At 38.1% G+C, this 26,327-nt stretch overlaps 1 protein-coding gene across 2 annotated transcripts in view; it reads left to right on the forward strand.

Moving 5' to 3' along the window:
- PIP4K2A (phosphatidylinositol-5-phosphate 4-kinase type 2 alpha) overlaps nucleotides 1-26,327 on the forward strand; it is a 108,484-nt gene that overhangs the window by 35,134 nt on the left and 47,023 nt on the right. For both annotated transcript variants that reach the window (XM_084281393.1, XM_084281394.1), the window contains exons 2-3: nucleotides 22,413-22,510; nucleotides 23,540-23,636. In XM_084281393.1, the coding sequence (XP_084137519.1) occupies nucleotides 22,413-22,510; nucleotides 23,540-23,636 (195 nt within the window). The remainder of the gene's footprint in view (nucleotides 1-22,412; nucleotides 22,511-23,539; nucleotides 23,637-26,327) is intronic.

Genomic DNA, 26,327 nt, shown 5'->3' on the forward strand with positions numbered 1-26,327 from the left:
ATACACTGCACTCTGCTGTGGAGATATTAAAGGCTGTAAAATGCAGGTTTTCTAGATTTTCTGTTTCCTGTTTATCGGGTTCTGGTTTGGAAGAGTATAGTGAGTGAATCACAGTCAGCCTCCCCTTCCTCACCTGTAGCTACTCTGGTCCCCAGCTGCAGGCAAGGACACAGGAAGAATATTTTCTGGTGAGATTTTACTGCTCATATTTTTAGATCTATCTTTGTTGCTTTGAAACCTTCAGGATAATTAACAAAGCTTGGCATTTGTTCTTTTCTAAGAAAAAGCCTTTAAACCTTTAATTCAGTCATGGCAGATGTTTTGCTGCAGCACCTGTAGTTCTCTAAACCCACAGCAGGGATGCTGAGAGTCAGGATTTGGCACAGCGTGTACCAAAGTGCTCCATAGTCTTTCACAACCACAAAGGAGATTGTTGTCTTCTTTAGCAATTCTGCAAAAATGTTGGTCTTGAATTCAGGCTACTTTGTCCATGGATCTCCAAAAAATTTGATAGTATTTGTATCCAAGGGAGAACCTCCTATCGAAAAGACAAAACAAGGCTGAGAATAAAAGGACCTTGTTAGGAAGACCCACTGCAAGTTTCTTATAGCTGCATGCAGTGATAAATCTGTACGGTGAGAACAAAAGTTCTGTGCACTTTGAAGTTCTTGAGGTGTTTGGATTTATAATTTGCTGAAGTTGTGAGATGCCGATATTTTTGTCCTGATGTTATTGCTTTGATCACCCCAGCAGCAGAAGGTGGCTTCCAGCCTGACGACTTCTTGCTCGGATGGGGGATTCTGGCACCGTTCTGGACACAGGTGCCTCTTTCCTCTGGTCTGTCCCTCGGGCTGGTCCAGCAACCGTGGGCTGGGGCAGCTGCAGGAGCAGCACGGACCTGCATGCGTACCAGGAGAGCGAGGCGTGCAGGCGCTTGGTGGGCAGCGCTCACTGCTCTGCACGCCTCGCCTGATTGCGTGTGCCTGTGTGGGCTCCTCTTGGAGCTGTCTAGACACAAGCAAAACCTCGGGTCTGATAACGTCAGGTTTGCCTCTCTGTTTGTTCTCAGCTGTGTGACTTGCTTCCCAAGTACTGGAGGAAACCTGAAAAACTTGCCTTGCGTTTTCGTATCTCGTGCTTTGGTTGATTTATGGGATCCGACCCAGCTGGGAGGGGGGCTTTTAAAACATTTTATATTTCCAGGTTTGGGGCGCTGTTATTTTTAAATGCATTTGTAAGTTTTCAGGAAGATTAGCACTCTAATTGGATCACTGTGTTTTTCACGAGGCTCCCTGCTTTACTTGTATTCTCCAGGGAAATAGGGGTGGCCTCTACAGAGTTTGCAGTGCCATACTGCTGGTGCTCTTAAAAAGCAGAACTTCCTATCATACACAGAGACATAACTGTTTAACAAAACGCGGTTTTCCTAGTACTAACCATGCATTATAGTTACCGTGTAGGGTAGCGTAATGGGAGCCTCACCGTGAGCTTAGTGCCAACTAGCAAATGCGGTGGTTCATGGCATTTTTATTTTACAGCTTTTCAAGTAAATATAACTTATACAGAGTGGCAAAACAAAAAGCTGAATGTATCCCATTGAGAACACTAAATACCCCTTTTAAGCAGGTTATAGAATGATTTGGTACAAACATATTTTTGTTCCTTTTTAAAATTTGTTTGTTTGGAGGGAAAGCATCCTTGTGTTTCCTGGTTATCCAAAGATATCCCAGATTAAGTCAGAGACCAGTACCTATTGGCAGTTTTCTTTTCCAGCCAAGATTGTCAGGATTGTATGAGAAGGATTAGCTTGATGCATCCAGTATTTGAAACCTAGAAGTAGATCACAGCAAACTTCTGGAGCTTCAGAAAATTATGTGGAGTATGCTGTGTCTTTTTTTTATTTATTTATTTTTTAATAATCATAGTGCTGGAAGTCAAACTGTTCCAGTCCTGTCCCATCTGTCACCTGAGAGTCCCCTTAAATTTGAGGCAAGACGCTGCTTGTTTAGATCCAGGTGATGGCTTTGTGCCATCAGCTGATGGCATCAGAAATAAATATGTGAAAAGTCTTGATGTGGGAAGGATTACCATAGCTATAGTGTGGGCTGCTCGGGATGAAATACTTGTGACAGTGCAGTGTTCGAGCTACCTGGCTCACTGCTTGCTGTCGTGTCCTGCATCCCCCCTCCTGCTGCCTTGTGCTGGCTGGGGGACAAACCATTTTGGAGTGCTAACTCACTGCAAGGAGAGCTGCAAACCACCATAGTGTTCCCTGTGGCTCAGGAAGAGCAAGCACACGCTGGGGACTGGCTGGGGGTGAGGGGAAAGGAAGGGGAGAGGCAAAGATGGGGATGCAGTGGAATGGAGGCTGTCTGGGACGCCCCACCACAGTCAGCATCAGACCCAAATATCCATCAATAATGAGTATAACAAACCACTCACACGTAAAGTGGTTTTCAGGAAAATAGGAAAGGCCATTGCAAGGGCCCTTTGCCATTTCTTCATGCTTGGGGTTTAGGATTTTTGTTGTTCGGTTTATAGGAAAGCAGTTAAATTTAATTCAGAAAGCAGCTGACTTAGCTGTTCCTTGCAATAACAAGATTTAGGTCAGAAAAGATTGGAACAAGAATAGTGTTCTTTTCTGTTGAATTTGCACTGCTTTATTTACAATCCAGAATTGTCATTTTGCCCGTATTGTTGGTCAGTCTCCTTCTGTTTCCTTTCCAAATCGCTGTGTGTGAAAGGCCAGGTAAGCTTTTTCTATGTATTTATTTAGAAACATGTACAACTGCAAAGATACTTGGGCAGATGTGGTGCCCAGAACAACTTGTAACTCCAAAAATAGATGTTTTAGATTGAGTGTCACGCTGATACCTTGTTTTTTTGCCTGGATTGCTTTTTGGCTAGCTTCCTTCCTATTGCTGAGTTTCTCCTCTCCTTCATTTAGCTTCTTTCTACAGTTCTTGACTTTTCTTTCAGTTAACCTGTCAAAGTCAGTAGGAATTGCCATTAAATTACAGTAGTTTGAATACTGCAGCCCAGGCCCTATTCTTCTGGATACGGGGAAGATAAACACAGCCAGTCTGACTCACCATTTTATTTCAGTGGTTTTATAAAGGAACTTCGTAGACGTTAGCACAGATATTTTTGATTCACAGCCTTTTGAGTTAGAGGACAGTCAGGCTCTGTGAATCTCAGCAGAAGCTTATAACATCATGACTGTGCATCCTGCGTGCTATCAGGAGACATGGCAAACCTTTCCGTGTCCTTCACCTCTTGTAGTCCACCTCCTTATTTCATGTAGCCATCTTCTCCATGGGTATAGGTTGTTGGCTGCATACCAAATAGATCATCCAACTTCTGTGTTTCTGCCTGCTCCAGAATCATTCATATCATATTCCCCTTTGTTGCAAGAGCTCGTCATTTAAAAGGTTTTAAAATTCTTTTCAGTGGACGCTTTGTTTTTCCCATTTCCATGAGAAAACATGAGATAAAAGACAGCATAAAGGCATTGCAGATCACTCGAGGATAGACTTTGAGAATTTTATAAGAAGTACTGTTATGGTAGCATAGCTGATGCTTAAAATACTTCCTCACCTGTTCAGAGGACACAATAGTCTGTTACATTTTGGTTGAGACACTCGTGGGTGTAGTTACTTCACATTCAGAAACACCACAGGGGCCTTCATCACTGTCGCATGCCTCAGCACCTCACATCAGATTCTGTCCAAAGGCACCTTCACTTGGAAATTCCCATCTTTATAACAACATGCTGTGCATTGTACGTCTTGCATGGTACTGGTTTATCTTGAAATTGAATGTTGAAATCAGCATCAATTCTGTCGTGCAAAAAACAGTCATTCTCTGATAGATAATATACATTGTTTTCTTATTTTCTTTAATGGCTCTGGCTTTTTTTTTTTAATCTTAAATTCGACATCTTAGGGTGCCGTGTAAGAGAGGGGGAAGGCTGCCCACAAAGAAGCTGTTGTGACGCTTGTTTGATTTGTTCTGCTTCTCTTGATTATTGTTAGTTCAGCGGAAAATCGAGAGATTATTTCAGAAGAGACACTGACACACATTTGAAAAAGACACCATCAAGATTAGTCACCATCCTTGAATGTCAGAAAGTGTTTGTGAGGAATCCTTCTTCTGGCTGTAGACTTGTGCGTGCTTTCCATAGTGTTGCTCTGATCTAGATTATGCCCACAACCACAGAGCTACGCATCACTCCCAGTCCACTACAACTCCCAGGACACAATCTGGGAGGCAGTGGGAGAAGAAAATCAAAGTATCTGGACCTGAATCCTACTTTGTCCAAGGGCAGCCACCTTTTCTGGAGCTGTGATGCTGTGAGACGAGTGCCTGTGCTCTAGGGTCGGGAACAGGGATCACTCCTGACTTTTCAAAGAGCAAATCCAACAGTTAACCATTTAATTACTTCCATTGCATATAGAGCCTATTTTTAAGACTTTATCATTGTTACAGACTTTCTTTTCAGTTAAGGTAACTGCTCCAGAAAAGGAAAAGGTTGGTTATTTTTAGCACAAGTCTGCTTTCCAGTTTGCTGTTCATCACCTTGTTGCTAAACAGTTCCTCACGAATGTGCCAGCAGGTTCTTGCCTCTCTGCTCCAAGAATATGTGTGTGTTGCTTTGTGCAAGAGTTGACCTAAGTCCTGTCAAATTCTTCCTAAAGATATCGTTAAGTTCCTTCAGTTCACTCACTGTCTTTCATGGGTAGTGCTCCTGCTACAAACAAATATTTTCATCCAGACTGTGCCAGATAAGAAAACCAAACAAACACAAAAACTCAATAAATCAGACTTGATGATGTGCTTCTAGGTTAAATAATGCATCCAGGATTTTATTTTTAAATATTGGGGGGCTTTCTAAAATTACAGTAGAAGCAGGTTTGGATTAGTGCATGAAATAGAAAAGATTTTCTATTTCATGAAAAACATTTTTCTCATTGAAGTGTGTTGACAGAGAAGTGCTTTTGTATAAAAGTTGCCTGCAGTGAGCATTGCTACTGCTTCACCTCACTTGCATAGGTTTAGTTCTCACAAAATGAGCAGCTGCTCACAGGTCTTCTGCTTACAATGTGTGTTTCCAGCATCACTGGTTGGGTTTTGTGCTTCCAGCACCTTTACACGTGATATTTGATAATTGCTCATGTGCCTGTCTGTATTTATATCCTCTGCTGCTTAAAAGTCAGTGGTCTTCATCCTCGGTCTCCAAAAATTGTTCCTACTACATAATAGTTCTCAGTAAGTAGGTGCTTTGCAAATATTTGATGAGTGGAGTAGTGAAAGAATTGTAAGTGAAGTCAACTCTGCCTGTACAGTAACAGGCATCTAGAACTGAACTGGGCACCCCAGGCTGCATTTGGGATTAATGGGGAGAAAATGGTGCCTGTAGGGCATTATCTTACAAACTGTTTTAAACACTTGATCATGATAGGACTGATCTGGACCCCTCACTGAAGATAAGCACAGCTGAGCCGTATGCCTTAGTTTACATCTTGTCAGTAGTCAGTTGAATTCTGCTCTGTGCATTGCTGCTCTGATGCGTTATTAATAGTTGCAAAAGCTATTTACAGCTTTGATGGTTGCATTAAATCTTAGTGCAACCTGAAGCGGGATTCTTCAGTGGATGTAATTTCTGCATGGGGAAGACCAAATTTGGAGGAAAGAAAGTGGAGGAGGTGAGAACAGACTTAGGTGTCTGCCCATCTCCTGCAAAATGGGACTTGCTAAAGGCTCATTTTGGCAGAAATGGGTTAAGAAGAGGGGAGGCTAAGAGACTAGCAGTGGCTAAGCATGAAAACTTGAGGTGCTTCTGGTAACTGAGATGCTAAGAGACTCCAGTGTTTTGGATCCTTGTTATTTACCAGTCTGCTTGTGACTGGGAGCTGTTTGATAGCAGCTGAAAGAGCAACCAACTTGAGAGGTAGGTAGATGCCAGCTTCCACGTCTCCTAGTTGTCTGGTAGTGGGTTTTTTTGTTTGTTTGTTTTTGTTTTTGTTTTTTGATTTGTTTTGTTTTTAGTAAAAACAAGTTAACTGTTTTGGATGTCCCCTGCTCACCAACCCCATCACATCCAGTGAATGCCAGGTTTGATTTTGGTTTTATTGCTTGCCCAGAGACAATAATGTAAGCAGGATACTTAAGCATACTGTTCAAAAGTATTTTGTTGCCAAATTCAGGCTGCTGTTCAGATACATCAGTAGCATAAGGCAATAAAACAAGCTGTAATTAGTAGTAAGGTAAGAATGTTGCAAGTGATGTATATTTGTTTGTTGTAACGATTTGCTTAATGTTTCAGATATTTTTCCTCTTTATTGCACCACACACTTTCACTATACTTTTAAGGTGTTAACAATGAAGTGGATGTTTTAAGAATAATTACGCTTGTAATTGTCCCTAGCTTTTATAAAGCAATCAATGCAGTAATTTATGAACTCTGAAACATTTTTCCTTTAAGCACTCTCCATTCAAAGAATCTATTAAAAAATAATTAATGACCATTTTTTATAAAGACAGCATAGATGCTGTTAAAGAGTCACGTAAGCATTTCAGTAATTTCACTGCAACTGCGTTTCTTCTCTTTTTCTGAGTGGCACATTAAATCCTTCTCATGGTCTGGACTTCTCACGTCCTGCAGAGGACTCATTAAACCAGAGTTCAAATATCTGGTTTGCTGAGATGGTCTCATAAACTGAACAAGAGATTATTGCAGTGATGTCACTTTTAGCAAATTGTTCCTTTTTTTTCAGAAAAAAATAAATTTGCAGCTGGTGACAGTTTGTGGGTTAGAGGTTCTGAAAGGAAAATTGGGCAACAGTGTTTTTAATGTAATTATTATGCTACCTTCAGCATTTGTTCTAGCAGAAGATTCCTTAAATATCAATATTCATGCTTTCATAAAGCATTAAAGCCAGTTTTCAGTCACTGGCTTTTTAATACTTTTCTTGGGCTGTAAATCTTTGACCTGTATGTTTTATGTGAAAACGAGATTATTGGCTTACAGGGTGCCACTAGTCAACAATAAATTCACCACTTAATGCTAACTTATTTACATAAGTCTTTAGCTAATACATCTGTTGTGGATTCTTATTTTTACTGTAACTGACACAGTTTGCACAGGGAAGAGATCTCAGCAGCAAATAATGCTCCCTCAGTTTGAAAACTTTGACCTAAACAAATCTCCAGTGGTAGACATGGTGATGTTTGCCCTATTCAAGCCCCAGTCAGAAACATCTATTTTTTGGAGTATAGACATCCCAAACTGAACAGAAGTCAGTGGGAACAGCATTGGGCACTCCTGAAAATCAGACCAGGAGCATTTTAAAGTGAGCACCCAAAAATCAGGGCAAGGTGCTGTAGTCACAAGTGTGAAGCCATGCTTCTAAAGGGAACTGATTTCTGACAGGCATGGTTGATGAGTCAGGATAAAGACAGGTTGATGAAACACTGCTGCGTGTTTTCAGTGTGCTTACAAAACTGTGCTCCTTCCAAAACAGCTTGTGCAAACATCCCTGGCTCACAAGAGATGAAGTAATAAGCTACAATGGCAAAAGTGCAAATTTTTCCTGGCGTATATTTGTCCTAAGTTGCGGTTTAATAGTGATACTTTTCAAGTGCAAAGCAAGCTTCTAACTTCATTATGACCTGGATAAAACTAATAATTTCCAGATAATGAAATAAGAGAATACAGCATTCTGTATATAGCATGTTCACATGTACTAAAGCCTGAAAAGAAATATCTCAGATGTCTTTCTTGGGTGATACTTGTCCTTAATTCCACCACACTGTTGAGGAAACTTGGCTACTTTCCATGTGGGATTCTTCTGAGCTTGATGTATTCAGTTCTCCTGGAAATATTTTGCTTCATCAATGAGAAACAAAACTGCTTCTAAGGAGAGGGATAAATTATCTCAGTTCTTTGTGTGTACCTAAAAGCTGGGACATCTTTAGCTTATGCCTGTTTGCAGCAGGTGATGCTCCGGGGTCCTTGCCTTGAAAGAAAGGGAGGACCTTTCCTCTCAGTGGTGTACAAACGTGAAACAAAACACTGGTTCTTGCTTCTAGATCTTTCAGTCCTGGGTATGGGCACATTCACTGCTGAGGTTACAGTTACAACAGCATTTGTTTATCCATCAGCCAGTATTTTATCAGAGATTAATGTGAGGCCATTTTTAGCACTGACGGGTAGATGGTATGTGATTTTAGAATGTGTATTTATTTAGATTTTTCTTTAATGGCGTCCGTGTTAGTATTTGAGGTCACTTCAACCAGCCAGGGCCATATGAGTCATCTTTATCCCATTGAGTTTACACACTGTGGTCTAAAGCATTTCTTTTTACCTCTTTTTTTTTTTTTTTTTTTTTTTTCCTGGAGTATGACCCTAGAAAAACAACATATTCCTTGTGTTGTGCCAAGTGCAGCTCTCCTGAAAATTGGTTTTCGTTGATCTGCCTTACCTTCTGGGCTTATCTACTTCTAGGCAGTAGAAGTGGGAGGGAGACAATACAGAAGGCCTGGAGACAAGAAGAAATTAGTGCACTGCTGGCAGGCTTCCTGTGTTTGAAGCCTGCAAAGAAGTCTTTTGTCTAAGGAAGGAAAACAGAGATGAGCATTGGAAAGATAATCCTAACCAAAAATTCAGCAGGGCTTTTTGTTTCATTGCTACTTGAATTCAAGTTTGGGAGTTTGCAGTATAAAGGGCTGGCTGATAAAGAGCTTACTGATGATCTGAAGGTCATACCTAACTGCAAGTGGATGCGTAGGCAGAGGTAGAGTGCACTTCAGAAGGGATTGCTTCCAACTTCGAAATTCTACAACCCTAGTATTAAATGGTTTGTTTTTTCTATATATACTTGATGTCACTGATCTGTTTTTTCTTCTGCTTTCAATTTGATTTAACAGGTTGCCCAGAGAAGGATGGAGCTTTGGGCAACCTGTTCTGGTGGGAGGTGTCCCTGCCCATGGCAGGGGTTGGGACTGGGTGACCTTTAGGGTCCCTTCCAACCCAAACCATTCTGTGGTTCTGTGATAACTAATACAAGACTTGGTATGAGTGTTCTTTTCTGTTGAGGCAGTAAATATGCCTGGGAAGAATGTGTAACATTTTTAGAGTGTGTGGTATACGGAATTGGAGAATGACAGTATTTTAAGACATAAAAAGAAATCTAATTGCTTTTCTTTTTTAGGATATATACTTCTTCAGTCTTGCTGAGGCTTAGTCATGGCAGTTCCTAGCCAAGTATTTGGGATTATTTAGGCGTTTTTCAATACTGCTTAGCAGTTGTATGTATTCTTGCTATGAATAGATAAAATTATGTTTCCTTCGGAATTAAAGAAACCTCATTCTTCAAGACCAAAAGGTAGCATAAGACAAAATTATGTCAAAGCCCTCTTTATGTGAATCTGTAGAGCTGAGACTGAATTCTCTAGTGAATTTTGAGGCAAACCTTTGCATCAGAAATAAAAAATGCAATGTTAAATTGAAATACTTACAAGCATGTGTTTGATGGCTGGTGGGTTGCTGTGTGCTTTTTCTTTTTGGTGTTTGTTTGCTTGCCTGATTGATTTGGTTGTGGTTTTTTTTATTATTATTATTATTTTATAGTTGACTGAACTTGAATCTCCATTTTTGGTAATCTGTGAAAGCAGAGGATAAATCTGCTTACATCTGCTTCCAAATTCTACTTCTACATTACAAACTATGAATTTGGATGTAATGATTTAAATAAAAATGTCATTTAAGTGATAATTTAAATTGATAGACAAGAAGCTGATTTTAATTCTGTTTTGCATTTGTAATTAATGAAGTGATTATTGTCTTTCTGAGTAGAAAGAACAACATATCCCCATCTCCTCTGAAGATTCTTGACAGTAGGGTGGCAGAAAAAGTTTATTTTTTCACAGAAGCATCCTCTTGTAAATCACTTTTGTCAAACTCTGATAAATTGAGAATCAAGGCACTAAACAGGCATTCTTTTTCCTAAGTTAAATAAAACAGTCTTAAAATACTCTGGGTACACAAAGTGGAAAATAATTTAATCAAAGGAAGTTGTATACTTGACACAGTAGTATCTTTTAAGCAAATCAGGTATTATCTGGAGACTATAATCAATTCAAGTCACAACTGTGCCTCAGTATTTCAAAACTAGATCTCATCTTCTGTAACATTTTTTATTTCTGGAACAGAAAAAAAAAAAAAAAAAACACCAAGTCTTCTTGCCTTTTTGACTCCCAGTTGGTTCCTCAAGTCTGAAGGACCTATCCATTCTGCAAATGTTAGTTGAACTAATAGAAACGAATAAAATATTTTGCCTGCACCTGAAAAGGAAGTTAGTTCCCCAAAGTTGGTTTTGCAGTTCAGAAAACTCTGGTTATTGTTTGTTTGTGCTTTGTTGTGTGTTTGTTTCTTTATTTGTTTGTTTTAGTGTACTTAAATGCTATCAGCAAAAGCTAATACCGAAGTTGCTTTGTGTGCAGCAAGTCCAGTCATTAGTGCAGGTTATTGTTATTTTACGGTACATTTTATAAGGTGTTGAAGTTAAAACTTATTTAAATTTCAAAAATACATTTTATGATGAATTCTTATTCACCTTTTAATAATTAAATCTAGAACAACACACAGCACTTCCAACTTGAGTTTTTTTGCTTGTAGTCTGAATATTTTAAGCCAACAACTTGCAGAAAGAAACATATTTGTCCTCTCATGTGACCTCAGAGTGGGCGATATTGGCAAACTGACCCAAATGAGAAAAAAGTCTTGGTAGCAGGTTTGTTTACAGCTGTGTTGTTTTTCAGCTTGGGTTCAGCACTTGACAATCCCGTACCGTGTGTGTCAGAAGAGAAGTGATGGTGCAAAAGCAGGTGAAACCAGGGAAAATTGGAAGTGCTGCTTCAGGGGGTGCTGTTGGTAACGCTGACTTGTTTAAAGCAGAGGCCTTCATGTGTTCTGAAAACATCTGTGCTTCACTTAACCTACTTTCTTCTTGAGATCTTTCTTGCAACTAGGCAGAGGCGTCCCTTCTAGCTTCCCTGAAAACTGCTCTGGTCTTAATTGTGCATTTTAGGTCAAAAGTTGTATAAGATCATACATGATTACATAAATAATTGGGCAAAATATTTACAAGAGAAAAGGCCTGAGCTTTCAAGCTTGAAGTAAATACTCTCAATCCACCCTAATTTTCATATCTTTCCTGATGGTGGAAGAATAGCAAGCACATTTCTTCACTTGTTCTGTGCATACTTCCATCTGATTCCTGTGGCTTGGAGGGCCACCAACTTACCCTTCAGCCACTTTTCTCCCCCTGGGAACAGCAGAAATTAATGTCTGTCTCTAACAACAGCAGCTTTTGGTCTAAGCCTCCCTGAGGTAAGATATACGATGGCGGTATATTTTACTGCAAAGTTCTCTGAAAAAAAAAAATATATATATTCAGTTCTTTTGGTTTATATTCAAATTATTACTAAGCCTGGTGTTTCCTTCTTAACTCAGTTTTTCAGAAATATTTTTTATGTAAGACTGAAGATGGAAAAGTGAGTGTGTGCGCAGAGAGGAATGCAGAGGGCACACGAGTGCACATTCCTGAGCGCTGCCGCTGGTGCGGCGATGCCGAGCAGCTGGGAGCCACGTTAACCAGCCCGTGCCCCTGATGCCTCTGCTCCCAAACATAGTGCTTGGCTTGATACTGCCTGGCTTCAAATCTTCAGAAATGCAGTGCTTTGCTTGCTGTGGGTGCATTATTCAGAACTCTTAAATGATTGTGCTGTGTTTCTTTTTTGTTGTTGTTGTTTCTTTGTTTTACTTTTTGTTGCAGAATTCTGTATGCTATGATTAGCACTAGTGGTTGAAAATGTGTGTTGGTAGCTCAGTAGCTGAGGGCTTTTTTCTTTTTTTTTTTCTTTTTTAATTTACATGTATATCTGTGTGTATAAAATATATATCTCTGTATATGAAATTCTTGCTTAGGGGATAAATTGAATCTGTTAAATGTTTTTAATTTTAATTTTCAAGTAAGGAGTTAATCAAAAAGATAGCCAGATTTCCTTTCTCAGAATGTTCATCAGCAATACATAACCTTAAACGAATGTCAGTGATGAGAGAGCATTTTTGTAGGCTATTTTCTAGTCTTAGAAATGTGATCCTGAAGTTCAGGAGCAGGAATGAGTGGGAGCTGATCAAATAGTAACATCAACCATGAAATCAAGAGAAAGTGCTTTTGGCTGGGTTTGAAGCAACCCAGTCAATGCTGCCATGGAGAGTGTAGTAGAAACCAATGTGCTGCTGTCATCGTCATCCTAACTAATTCAATGTATACCCAGTCTGTGAAACAAATAACTTTAACCAAAAGTAAAAATTTTCATCTAGCTTCTCCATGCACTTGTTAATAGTGTGTCGTGTACTTTGTGTCTAACAAGTGTATGTTCCCAGCACGTGGAAGGCACACGGGCTTCTGGCTGCCAAAGAAATTTCCATACAGTTTTTTATTTGGTTCTCTGTCGTTGAATCCACTTCTCTGGCAATTTTTCAGCGCCGTACCCTGATAATTACACAGTGGGTATACCTTGCTGTGGCTGGGTGATGGCTGAGGCCTGGCCTGTGGGACAGAGCTGGGCTCTGGCGCTCAGTGAGGGGGCTCAGCTGCGAAGTGCTATGCATAAAATATAGTATCTTTACAGTGCATCTTTGTCTTTAGCTTTATGGTAAAAGTAATGTTTTGTTGTTGCTGTGCTTGCTGAATGACAAAGTTTGGGTGTTTCTGTCTGACCTCCCTTCAAAGAAGCACTGCAACACCAGTGCATGTTCAGATAAACAGCACTGAAACCACTGGAACCACTGGTTGCTTTTTATTTATGGACTATGACAAATACAAATAGAAAGAAGATTTGTATCCTCTTGTCTATTGAACGTGTCCTGTTGTCCCCATAAGCTCATGAAATCTTCTGGTAACAAAAGTCTGACCTGTAAACTGAGGAAAAAGGTCATGCAGTTATATTGCTTTTAACAAATTTTACCTTGCTTCATATCAAGGGATAAAAAGATGTTTGCCTTGAGTTGTTTAAGCGTTTCAATTTCCTGTTTAATCAGAATTGCAGAGTGATGGGACTTGCCATCATTGAGCCCCAAGCTGTGCCTCAGTGCCCCTCAATTCTTCCGAACCGCCCCTACAGCCTGCAGCTCTGCAGGCTGGGGAGGCTTCCTCCAGTCATGACACACCATATCGTGATATACACACTTGGCCTGCAGCAAAATGAACTCCACAGTGCTTATATACAGTCGGTTAATATCCAATAAGAAATGACAATAAATCTGTGAAATTTTGTATATAGCGTTACTGCCAAAATAAACTGGAATTCAGTGTGGAAAAAGGATATCTAGGCTAGAAGTAAAACCTAGTTCATTGTGTTCCAGTAAATGCAACAGGACACTGTTCTTTCCCAAATCCTAAACAACCGGCACGTAAAATTATGTCTTCTGTAGCAAGAAGCTGCAGAGTATACATATGACCAACTGTGTATTTTTAATTTATCTCGCAGTTAGCTTGACCTCAACTGTTGGCAAGGCATTACAATACTTAGAAGTAAAAACAATGTAAATTCAAGAATACTGTGCAACCAGGATGCCTCAGGGAGATAAATCAAGGGTTTTCTGTACACAGAGAAAATGCAGTGCTTCTCATCCATTTGGACTTACAGTACAGGTTTTTCTCTGGTGCTGTACCGAAAAATGTTACTTTGACTGGAGGATACTGGTCGAGTGCTAACAAAAAGTTTTAGCTGTAGGCTAACTTGTACTTCTCTCTGGTGTCACACATGTCCAGTTATTTTGCTTCATAAATTAAATTTATGTAATGCAAATGGTATTGCTTCTGGTTTTCTGAAAATTTGCTTCAGCCTTCACTTGATCAATAGTCAGAAATGACCCAAAGGAATTAAGTTTTAATGTCATTTTTCCACAAGTCAACAATTTCCTTAATAGCCGCATATTTAAGAGGGTGGTATGTGTGACAGCATATTAAAGTGTGTTACCAATCCTCCCTAAAAAGGTGATGATGATAGTAATAGTAATAGTAATAATAATAATAATAATAATAATATGCAGTACATTAGCTCCTTTATGCCATTGTAAATATATTTATATGTATATATGGTTTTTCTACATTTGTTACTGCTTCTGGACAGTAATGGTGCCCATCTGACACATCAGAGTGTTGCTTTATGGTTTTCGTTCTGCAGCCGCTCCATCCTGTCATTCTGAGGCAGGATGCTCTTGAAACCCTCCTCATGAATAAGCAGCTGAGTTGCATGTGTTATATGTGAAATGATTCCTTAGGTTTCTTTTCCCATTACAATTTGCTTTTCTCTGCTGAATAGATTTTTTTTTTTTCTCTTGAATTTCATTCCGTGGTTATAGTATTCAGGTAAGACTACAGCATCTCCGTATCTGTTCAGTGGTTTACTGGAATATTACATTTAACTGCATGAACTCATTTTTCCTGTTCAGAAAAGTTATACTTGACAAATATGATCTTATAGGCTGTTATGAGAGATGATCATTATTTAATAGACTCTTTTAAGCCTGGTTTGTTTGTTTGTTTGTTTTGGTTTGTTTGTTTTCCACGTCTGAGTAACATGATTCATGGAATATAAGTGTAATTTTATTTCATTTTGTTCCTGCTTGTTGAGTTTTTCTTCCAGAATCCACAATAGATCATTTAGGAAATCAGCAGAACATTTATCTGAGTTGTGTATCACTTCACATATAAAATTCAACCTATTTTTTACATCTGTGGTATAAATAAATGCTTGCTGCCTCATAGCATCCTCCCCTTTTTAGATATTCTCTTGTGAACCTTTGAGAACACAGCCAAGTGAAGTAAAGTTTATCCCTTGCCAAATAAGAGTTTTGTTCTTTAATTAGAAAAATACAAACCAGATTGCCATCAGTCCTTCTGACAAGTATGTCTATTTTAAATCAGTATTTCAAACAACAGCTGAAGATGCCTGTTCTATCAAAGATTATATTAAAGTGCAACAACTTCCCAACACACAAGTTGAAGTTCAAGATTACTTGAGATATTTCTGCTCAAAAAATAAAATATTATTGTATCAATTTTGTGCTAAGCCCAGTGGCTAGTAGCTTGCAAATTGTTGTCTGAGCTGTATGCCTTGTCTTGTTCTCCTTCTGACTGTGGCATTAGCAAACAAGGATGAGCTCATCTGTTGTGTGCAGCACATCTATCTCATCCAGATCTGAAGGACTTTCATTGCTTTACAGTTTCCTTTTGGACCAAGACTGCATTTTATTTTTGTATGCCATTTACTACTCAAACTGTTCTGTGTGACAAAATCACCACTCTAACTCACATTCCTATTACTTTATTTTCCATTTAATTGATGTACGGTAGTATCTTTGTACAGAATTGCATTTCTCCTAGCTTTTTAGGAATATGGGGGGGATATCATGACAGACACTATATCTGAGCTTCTTAATTCAAATTAGGTCTTTGATTATTTGGCACATTATAAGGTGTTAATTTTTGCACTCCTTGAAAGGTGTAAGCAGATGCACAGGAAGTTTAACCAAATCTGCAGAAATATGGCTTTGCACTTGCCTGACAGTATATAGCAGATGTTACGGATTCTCTGCACGGTGGAAATGTCCAAGAGACTTGAAAGACTTACACTCTCTTTACAAATGTTTTGATGCAAGATTTTGTGATTTTAATGCTTTTGCTGTAGGCTCTTTAAACACTATCTGAACATGAGTGATAACCGAGCTATGAAATTCTCGGGCCTATGAAAATTTGGGCCTTGGTTTTCCAAATTTAAAGATAAACACCAAGAAATGAATGCTCTTCTCAAGCATTTTTTCCTCTGCTTTGGGACTTTCTTCAGTATGTCACAATATCTTATTCGGGGCTTTCTCAGGTATGTCACAATATTGTTTTCCAGTGGATGCATGAACTACATACATACATCCCTGCCCAACAATAACATTGTAACATTGAGAACAACAACTAAAATTTTCATGAAAACATCTGTTTTACTGTGCAACTTTATTTTTTATTTGTTTTAATTCAAAGACCATAAGACTTCAGAAAAGTCTTTTTTTGTTTTTATAAAAAATAAGTCATCTTTAATTGATGTGTTCATTTCTCAGAATTTCTAAAATAAATAAATAAAGTGTATTTAGTGGCTCTGCTAAGTAATTCAAATTCTGTGTTTTAGTTCTTAGCGAAAAGTATGTCTTCCTGCGTTAAGACAATTTGAAAAACATTTGGCTCAATTGGGCTTGCTTTTGCAGCACTTGATTATTCAGTTTCACTGAAAGCCAACAATCTAATGACAGGTATCACCTCAACTGTAAAAACATGAAGCTGCTCTGTAGTAATTACAGGTAGATGTTTTGAGACATGTAAAACTTCAACACGTATTTCTCTGGCAGTTAGCTGGGCTTTTATCTTGGTTTGTTTTTTGTTTTTTTTTTCCCTCCGTATACCTGACATGAAAATGATCCTAAAGATTTGGAGAAAATGAAATACTTTACCCTGTGTTTTTCTCTTAATCATATAATTGGTTTAATTTAATGACTTGTTTCTGAATAAGTAACTAGAAATTACTTACATTGGAGAAGTCTCCTATGGCATTTAAACTCCTAGTACATTGTGTAGTTAATAAAAAATGTCTGGGTAGATACTTTTTACCTTGTGCTTTTAGGAAAAAAAAAAAAGAAAGATGGATTTGTGTGATTGAAATGATGAAAACCTCATTTAAAACAAATTAAGGAGTATTTTGCCGAACTGATTTATTTCTCTACAGCAGAACTTAGCTTAACCTTTTATTTCTCTTGCAAGAATGGCTTTGAGTGTAATTTAAACTGTCAAATGACATTTATCAAATGATGATTTTGCCCTGTAACAGGCAAATGTCTTCCACAAAATTGATTAGCTGCTGACCTCCTCCACCCTTTTCAGACCCTTCAAGGTAGATTTCAAAGCGCCGTAAAGTAATCACTTCAGGTTCAGTTTATACTTGGGCAGAAGGCGGTTACTGTCCCGGTAGCGATGCTGCAGCGTGCTCCCATCTGGCAGGGGGCTGCTCAAAAGCCTGCCTGGCCGTGCCCAACACCACGGGGCCCATTGTGCCTCTAGCCAGGCTGCAGCAAGACAGAAGCAGCTTTAGAAATGGCTTTTTGTGGGATAATAGGATGAATTACGTTACGAATCCTTATCTTCTGGATGAGTACGCTCTAGTAAGCAGGAAAACGCTCTGTTTCCTAAGACCTGTAGAGTGTTCAGTTATCAAAAAGGTGCCAGAAGAAAGAAGGATGAATCTCCTAAATATAACATTTTATGCTCTCAGCTGGTTTCCCCTGCTGCATTCTTACTCCTCAGCCTTGCTTGGTAAGGGCAAGTCTAGTGAGCTTGCTTTTGTAAGCATTCACCTCCAAGTAAATGAATTAACTGCACCTTTGAAGAAGTGTGCCTGGATTGATGAACCAAAATAGTGGCCCTGTAGCTTAATGAAAAATGCCGCCTAACATTTTTATTTTTCAGAGCTCTGTACGAGTTTCTTTGCCAGAGAAGAAACTGAAATGCAGAAAAAAAAAAATATGTTGCACATAAAAATCCCAGAATTGCTGCTGGTGTTAAAAGTTCAATTCTATTTTTAGACCTCAATGATTTCTTTCTTGCAAACTCTCTTCCACTCCCACTTCTTCCAAAATCTGTGTTTAAGAATACATAAATTAGACAAAAATGCACTTGACTTTATCTCAGACGAACAAACCAATTGTAGCTTGTTTGTCTCAGTAGATCAGACTGCTGTGAGTTGGGTTTCAATTCAGAAAGCGAGCTGGGAGATGAACACAGAAAAGGGAAGGAGAAGCGTCCACAACTTCAGCCATCATCGGCAGGAGCAGGAGTTTTTCTATTTGTGAAACTGCCAAAAGCCAGGACAGTGATTAAAGTGTTTTATCAAGCTGTTGGGTGTGGAAATACCTAATCCTTCTGTAGGTTCGTCTTAAGTCTGGTTGGCTGATACATTAAATTAAAAGGAAACAGTATCTGTGCTGTGTGTTAAAGCTGAGATATTAAATACAAGAAACCACATATAGAATAAAGGCTTTACAAAGGAAGAGAGTTTCAGAAGCCGCCACTAGGCACTGCTAAATAGCCTGCATCTGATTTGTGAAATGCTTGAATTGAAATTTTGGGCAGTGTTGTGCCTTGCTTATTCCCATTTCTTTTTTACCAGTAACACCAGCTGTAGTGTGTTACACAGGTTTCTCACTGCAGCATCTGCAGCATCGTACTGATAGGCATCAGACTGTATCTGCTGGAGAACAGGATCATTGTTCTGGCTCCTCCAGCTAAACATGCAATATGTGCTGTAAATTGCCTTTATTATATGCTGCTTAAATATCTCATTGTCTGCTTTGCATACAAGCAATTTATTGCTGCTTATGTTCTGACAGGATGAAAACTAATGTTTAATTATGCATTGCCCTAGTAATGTGGTGTTTAGGGTGAATGTATCTGAATTAAATAAGGGTCGTTAATAATGCCTAACAATTTATGATATATTCATTGCTTGATTTCAAATCATATAAATTAGAGAAGCTTATTTGAAATGTCACCAATATAAGATGGCTTTCTGGGAACACCTCTCTGTGTGCTAATTTCAGAATCATTACCAGCTGAGTCTTACTATTTATTCAATGTCCAGTAGCTTTTATTATTCCCTTATTTGCAGTTTAATTACCACCTCTGTTTTCCTGACAGTGTGAATTCAATCCTGAACCTGCAGGAGCAAAATGAGTTGCAATCAGTCGGTTTTTGCCTGAAAGCCTCCTTCCCCTTCACCCCCTCCCACCTCCATCGCTGAACCACGGTGCTGAGCAGATCCCTACAGCCAAATTTATTTATTTTTTTGTACTGAATATTTAAAGGAACAACGCCATGTAAAGCTTTTAAAAGTGTATTCCTTAAAGCTTGGTAGTCATGGGGGATGTCTCTGTCTCACATAACCAGCAGGTTTTGTACCAATACCACAGAAGATATTTGAATAAATTACTTAAAGAGAGGTTTCCGGGTCACTTCTTAGTATCTTGTGTTCATGAATTTGCACATGTTATTAATAGACATGAGGTATTTCCACATAATATGCATGGTTACTGTGCAGCTAAAATCCTAGTCATTCATCTTTTAAAATAATCTATTCTCCGAGGCTATTATATGGGATTTAAATTCCTCAAAGATGTAGTAAGCAGTCTGTTGCAAATAACATGAGAAACCACAGCAAAATTTTGCATTGGCAAAAAAAAAAGAAAAAAAGAAAAAAACACCACAGTGCAGTTAAAGGTTGTAAGTGGCAGAACTAGAACTGTTTTACAAAAATACTATCTGAGATGAGTTGGAAGGCTGAAAGTGGCCTCCATGTGTTTCAGATTTGGTCTGTTTCAAGCATGGCTGTTTCTTTACACCGGGATAGCAAAGTGCAGGATGGGTCCCTCTGACCTTTCCCTCTCCTTTCAGTTTTCCAAGGCCTGTTTCTGGGGGAGTTCTGGATCTTGTTTCTTTCCCCCAATGTGGTTCCAGTTTGCACCAAGATGTAATGTCACAGCTATTCCTTCCTCTGTGGTGTTCACTTTCAATGTGGCCTCATCAAATCCATCCGAAAAATGCACTACTGCACAAAGAAGCAGACCTTATTATACTTGAAGGGTTTAAATTAATTAATGGCCTGTGCCACTGGGACATGCCATTACTCAGCTGGTGTGCTATACCAAAGGTCACTTCTACTGTATGTTCATCACCTGCTTTTTCTTCTCTCCTGCTAGAGAGGAATATTTTCTCTAAAATATTAGAGAAATTATCTTTACAGACCTCAGTTAGTGAATCTCCTTTGAAACTAAAATTTCAGGAGGAAAAAAAAAAAAAAAAGTAACTCTGTGTTAAACTGCATTTTTTTCTTTGTTCCTGTGAGGAAGGCACGTATGTACACTCACATCTTGTAGAGAACTTCCTGGGAGAACTATTTTGGAATTCCTGGTTAGAATACAACAAGCTCTGAAGTATGCAAATAGAATTACACGTGGCTCTGTTATTCCACTGCGTAGATGATGTTTATAGGGCCTACAGGCACAATTAAAACTGTGCCGCTATAGCACAAATCTAAATCTGTAAAGCAAATCTGTAAATGTATTCAGAAACGCTGTACATTAGCAAATTAAGAAAGTGAATGCACGTGAAAATTTGATTGATGCAATTGTGATAGTCTAAACCTCCCTAATTTACAAGTGAACTTGCTGTTGTTTTAGATGGGTCATTTTAAGATGTGTGAATTCAGCGTATTTAATATAATGGTCTTGGGATCACTTTTGGCTGCCATGTAGGTCTCGGTTATCCCATTTTCAAGCACAGAATTTGTTGTACAATCTGGCAATCTAAGAGAGTAGCTATTTTTTATGAGCAAACCTAAAGTTTCATTACTGAGTATAATCTATCTACTCATCCCTAGTTTTATTTGTACAAGAGCTAGATTAGTCCTGCAGCCTGGTGAAGCTGCCCTGTGGTTTCAGGGTGAGACTGATGTGCAGCGATACCAAGTGCAGTAAAGAGCATGCATGGTAGATGTTGTGATGTTCCATCAATGCGCTGTTATTTTATGTCATAGCTAATGAGGTGTCAGCATGATTTATTAGGTTTGCACAGCTGTGTTTTCAAAAATTTACTGGAGTTTCTTCTTTCTCCCACTTTGGAAGGAGGAAAGAGCGTTCTCCCAGGGACTCCAAGGAGTGGCTCACGTTCACCCATCCCAGATACCTTTCCATTTCTTTGCTCTGCTCTGCAACTGTGGTGCTTCGATCTATAGCATTTCAGGGGTTTCCAAGGAAGCATTCTGTAAAGTAAATTCAGCTGATATTTATCAGTTTTCCTGTGGGCTGCAGGGGTCTGAATAATGAAAATGAGACATGGCAAGACACATTACCACGACTTAAAAAGACTGAAGAGTGATGAGGCTGTCTGACCTGCCTGATTGCATTGGTTTCTTTCCTCTGTTTAAGAGCAAAAAGGTTCCTCACTGCTTTCACGTTTTGTTTAAGTTCAGTTCTGCAGAAGGTTATACTTGCAGTGAGTGTGCTTTTTATCCTCCAATATTTATAACCTACGGCTGCTTCAGTGAAAGCTTCTCAGAAAGCCTCCCTTAAGCAGGATAGCATCCGCAGGGAACTACCAGCTTCCCAGTTGGAAAACATTTTTGGATAAGCAAAACCAATGCTAAGAGCACAGGTCACCCCTATTTCATTACATCCACCTCTACTGAATGTTTGTGCTCTCATATAGAGAGTTCTCCCCCTAACTACACTCCGTAGAAAGCTGCTGAAGCAAAATGTGCTATGCGGAAAGATTTGATCATGGAAATGGAGAAATATTTTGTTAATGATTTGAAAGAGCTGTTGTAAGCTAACAATATTCTGTTATGTTTATCATTCTTTTGCTTAAAGTTTATTAAAATAGCAGTAGATTAATACAATTATAAAAACACACCTACAAACTACATAACTGTGAAGTTGTCTACACTTTGTCATAAAGATATGGCCAGAAGTGCATACTTCTGAAATTTCAAATATATAGGAATATTATATATTATGTACTCAGTATATAATAGTGAGGAGACTGGCAATATTTATTTCCAAACTAGAAGGAGCAGATGGTACCCGTAAATGTAATAAAATAAGGAAAACCTTAAAACTTCTGCATCTATTTCTAAAAGCAAATTTGAATATTTAAGTAGTTTGTCAAACTTGAGCAATCAAAAATGTGCCTGAATGCTGCAACTGCAAAAACTTGGCTGGGGTCTGCACTGTTGTACAAAAAAAAGCCACTTCTTACTGAGTCAAAAGTGTGTGCCTTCAAAATTTGGGGATTGTTTTCTAGAAATAGTTTCAAGACATAGACGGGTAAGACTAGTTCATAAGCTGAAAAGACAAATAGTCATCTGAAATACAAAATTTGAATCATCTTAGGAAAATGTAGCTCAGTTGGCTAAACAAGAACAGTGTGTTAGCATTAAAGACCATTTTGCTGGCATCCTCACTGACCTTCCTTAAAGAGCACACTCCAGGTGTGCTTTGAAGCACTTTTTTTCTGAAACCAGTATAAATATGGAATGCTCTTTCTTCTTTTCCAAAGTGTCTACCTTGTCAGTGCATTTAATCTGGAAAGAATAAATCTGGGTTTGCATTTTTCTTTCACTAATTTTCACTCCCAGGATACAAGAAACCATAGGCCAAATAACTTTTTTTTTTTTTTTTTTTTTAATTAAGACATATGCAGAATCTTTGCAAAGATATCAGCAACTAAATGTATTCTTTTTTTCTCTAGATCAATGAACTGAGCCATGTTCAAATCCCTGTTATGTTGATGCCAGATGATTTCAAAGCATACTCGAAGATTAAGGTGGACAATCACCTTTTCAACAAGTAAGTACAAGCAACAATTCTTTGTAGAGGGGGATAGTGGCAGTGATATTTTATGAAGTACTATGAACTCTGTTATTTTTCAGTTGATGTGACTGAAGTTTTGATGATTAAGTTAATCCTGTGATAAACATAACCATCTGTGCTGTTCCAAAAAGTAACAGCAGGGGCTGCTGGGTAGTATTCTTCTTCCATATGGTTTATTATTGCCTTATGGATATCTTATATATTGAAGATGATCCTCTCTTGGTGTGTTTATTTATGGCTGATATAAACATTTATTTGGGAATTTTTTAAAACATAAATTGGGGTGCATAAACATTTAGTATTTTAAATTAAAAATTTGAATGAGAATTTAAAGCATATTTCAAAGCTTAATAATGTGCAACTTTTAATAATTCATAATAGGATATTATATCAATCAAAGTTCCAAATGTATTAAGATCATTTAATGTAATATCCACGTCTCTTTAAAATGATGCTACATGAACAGGATGTGCATACATACAAAACTATTAATGATGCTTTGTGTACAACCCATTTAAGAATATTTGGAAAAAATGAATAATTCTGCTATTTTGGGTCTTCTTTACTCTGTGACAGAGTTCAAAGTTACTTTTCTCAAGTGTAAGTATGAAATGAACAACTGAATATTAAAACTAGCTCTGTACTCAGTGAGTCCAATTTGCTTGAAGTTTGGCACTGTCAGTACTTCCTAGTGTCACCAAAGGTATAGTAATTCTTGTATAATGCAATCTAAGGTTTCACTTCTGAAATAATTTAAGGGCAATGACAAAACATTCTTTTCTGCTTTTGAGTCCAGGTTCAGCTTGTTAGAGACAAATAGATATAAATTTATTAAACATGGTAAAGGAAAGAACATGGTGAGACCAAATCTTGTTCAAAAAGAGAAGGCTCTAGAGGGGAGATTGTAAATCTCCTTATTTTCTGCTTTGCATGAACAGAATACTCTCGAGTTACTTAATTACATATGCGGGTGAATGAAGTTGATTTGGTTTTGTATTCTTTCAGAGAAAACATGCCAAGTCATTTCAAATTTAAGGAATATTGTCCAATGGTTTTCCGTAATCTAAGAGAGAGGTTTGGAATTGATGATCAAGACTTTCAGGTAAGTTCACTTTCAAAACTCTTAAATCAGGGATATATGCAAGGTTTAAAGGTTCATAAAGCTGCAGTTGCTAACAGGACAAAGTGCTGAAACACTTCAGGAAAACTAAGAGAAAAAGAATACATTCTCTCTATTCCTTCCCCCACCTGCAGCCAGAACATTTCTGACTTATTTGTTTGCCTCCCCTGGCTGTCTTCTGGCAGCCTGCTGCTATCTTCTGTCCTCCTTATTTCCCAGTGTCTCCCAGTCATTAAAACTGAGGGGTGATACCTCTTGCAGGAGGAAGAAGAAACAATCTCTGGACGCTGCTGACAAGAGATGCTGTATTCAGCTGAGTCACTCTGATAACAGTTGCTTTAGGGATATGTATATGTGAGATGTGGTTTCAGAAACCACCATGTCTGTTTCCTTCATGCTTTTTTTTTTTTTTTTTCTTTAGACAAGAATGATCTGTGGCCAGGCAATTTCATACTGCTTCATTACACTCCATTTTTCCCTTTTTTAAAAGGGCTTGGAAACAAATAGCTTGCTAAGAGCAGATACAGCAAAACAAGAAATTGCTCTACATTTGGCAGCGTTGTTTCTTGCAGTCAAAGCCTCTTTTCAGCCTTTGCAAAGGAAAGTTCTTGAACTCTGCTTCAGTCAGATTTGCCAATACTCACTGACATTCCCTTTTCCATTAACTGTTCCTAATGCACATCATTTCCATCATAGGGATAATTCCTTCTGCAATCACACTGCTAGACAGCCTGTCCTACATAGCACTCTCTGTGTGACCCACTGTCTGCTTCTTGTCCTGGTCTTTTGCTCTTTTAAGATATTTTGATATGGGTTGCAATTATGCCTTAGTCTGTCACTAAGATATTTAGAAGATATTTAATAAGTAGTAATAAATTTTATAAAAGGTTTTGAGTAGCTAAAAAATTTGTACAAAATGCATTTGTGATAACACTCCCATTCATGCTACATAGAGCAGACTGAATGCTGCAGCCCAAATCTGTATCTAATTCTTTCAGCTGTCCTCTTCACTGATTTTCCCCTTTCTCAATGTGAAGCACTGTGTTAAAATACATACATTGGTTAATGTATGCTTGCACAAGTGCAGGTAGAAATTCGGGTATGAATCTCACTATATAACCACTAACTTTGGGAAGACACTTTGCCAGCAGATGGAGAAGGGGGGTTGTTTTGTTTTGTTTTACTTTCCTTTGGTAAAGCTGTCATGAGCCTGTTGCAGGATTCCTCACTGTCCTGTTTACAGAAGAACTGCTTAAGAGGAAATACATCAAGACTTGGCCAACAGTTAAAACAGCTGGGGCTGTTGCAAAAATATCAGTGTGCATTCCTGGTACAATTTTCTTGGTGGACCAAAGAGATACACTTTGTTAGGGAAGATATGATCCTTTTATATGAAGGTTTTCCTTTTTCTTGATATAAAGGAAAAGGGTCAGTGTGTCAGAGAGGAAGATGTGATTGGTCCTAAACTTAAAATTATGATGTCAGCTCATGCTTTGTACCTTTGAGAAGATGGGGTAATGACATTAGTAGGCAAAGTTGTATTTCAGTAAACATATAGTAGTACTTCGGTAAATACATATGAGAAGATTCTGTCATTAGTTAAACCTGGTAAAATTAGCGTAATCAAAAATTCTGCATACCACAGTATTGTGGGCTGTTTTTATCTCTAGTACTATGCTAGCCAAATCAGGAATTCCTGTGTTGTAACCACTACTGATTGGATTTATTAATTGTAACTAAATAAAATGTCCTAATTTTCAGATTAAAAATAAGTGGTTTTTAGCTATGTGTTTTGAATTTTTATGACAATGTAACCAAACAACAATCCAGAAGAAGAAAGTGCAACCACATCCTGTTTTTTGTTTCAACACTTATGTGTTAGCTGCAACATCTTCAGTGCTATTCAGTATTTCAAGCATATCTAGCATAAAGGAAAAGATTAGTTAATATAATTTTGACCAAAGGGAAGACAATATCTGCATTCACCATTCTTTTTTTCTCAATCCAAGCAGTTTATCACTCTGAATTCTCATTCTACTGGACTGTTCTAATAAAATAAAAATACTCAGAGTAGTAATATGTTTTGAACACATTTTTAAACTTAAATTATCTTTACAGGAATACGCATAAATGAAAATCCATGCCACCCTGGCCTTGTATGTAAAAAAGGGATTACCCCCATTAAAAGTAGAAGTTGCTTTCATTTTAATGCTACATTTCCTGTGATATAGAAAGGGAATCTAATTTGACAAAGGGAGCTGACTATATGTATATACTTTTTTTTTTCAGATAATATTTATGTTCAGGAAGTTATTCCAATGAATGTTGATCAAAATGATTGACTTATACTCAGAAACCAAACACGATATGGAAAAACACAATATCGAACTGAGAGATAGTTAAGGGAAGAGATAGCACATAACTTTCTCTACATAGTGTGTTTCTTATAAAATATTTCAGGAAAGGAGTCTCAATCAATTATGAACAATGTCATTCCCGTTATTGAGCAAGACAGTACTGGTGTAGATAAATAAAGCCATTTACCCTCTTCATTAGTCAGACACATCAGTATAAATTAGGCAGAACACTCCTTTTAAACGTTCTTGTTTTCAGAGTGTTCTGCAGATACCCTTGATGAGTTGTTCCAGAGGGCAGATAGTGCTAACTCATAAG

The sequence above is a fragment of the Netta rufina genome (assembly GCF_964035555.1).
Source record: "Netta rufina genome assembly, chromosome: 2".
Taxonomy (NCBI): domain Eukaryota; kingdom Metazoa; phylum Chordata; class Aves; order Anseriformes; family Anatidae; genus Netta; species Netta rufina.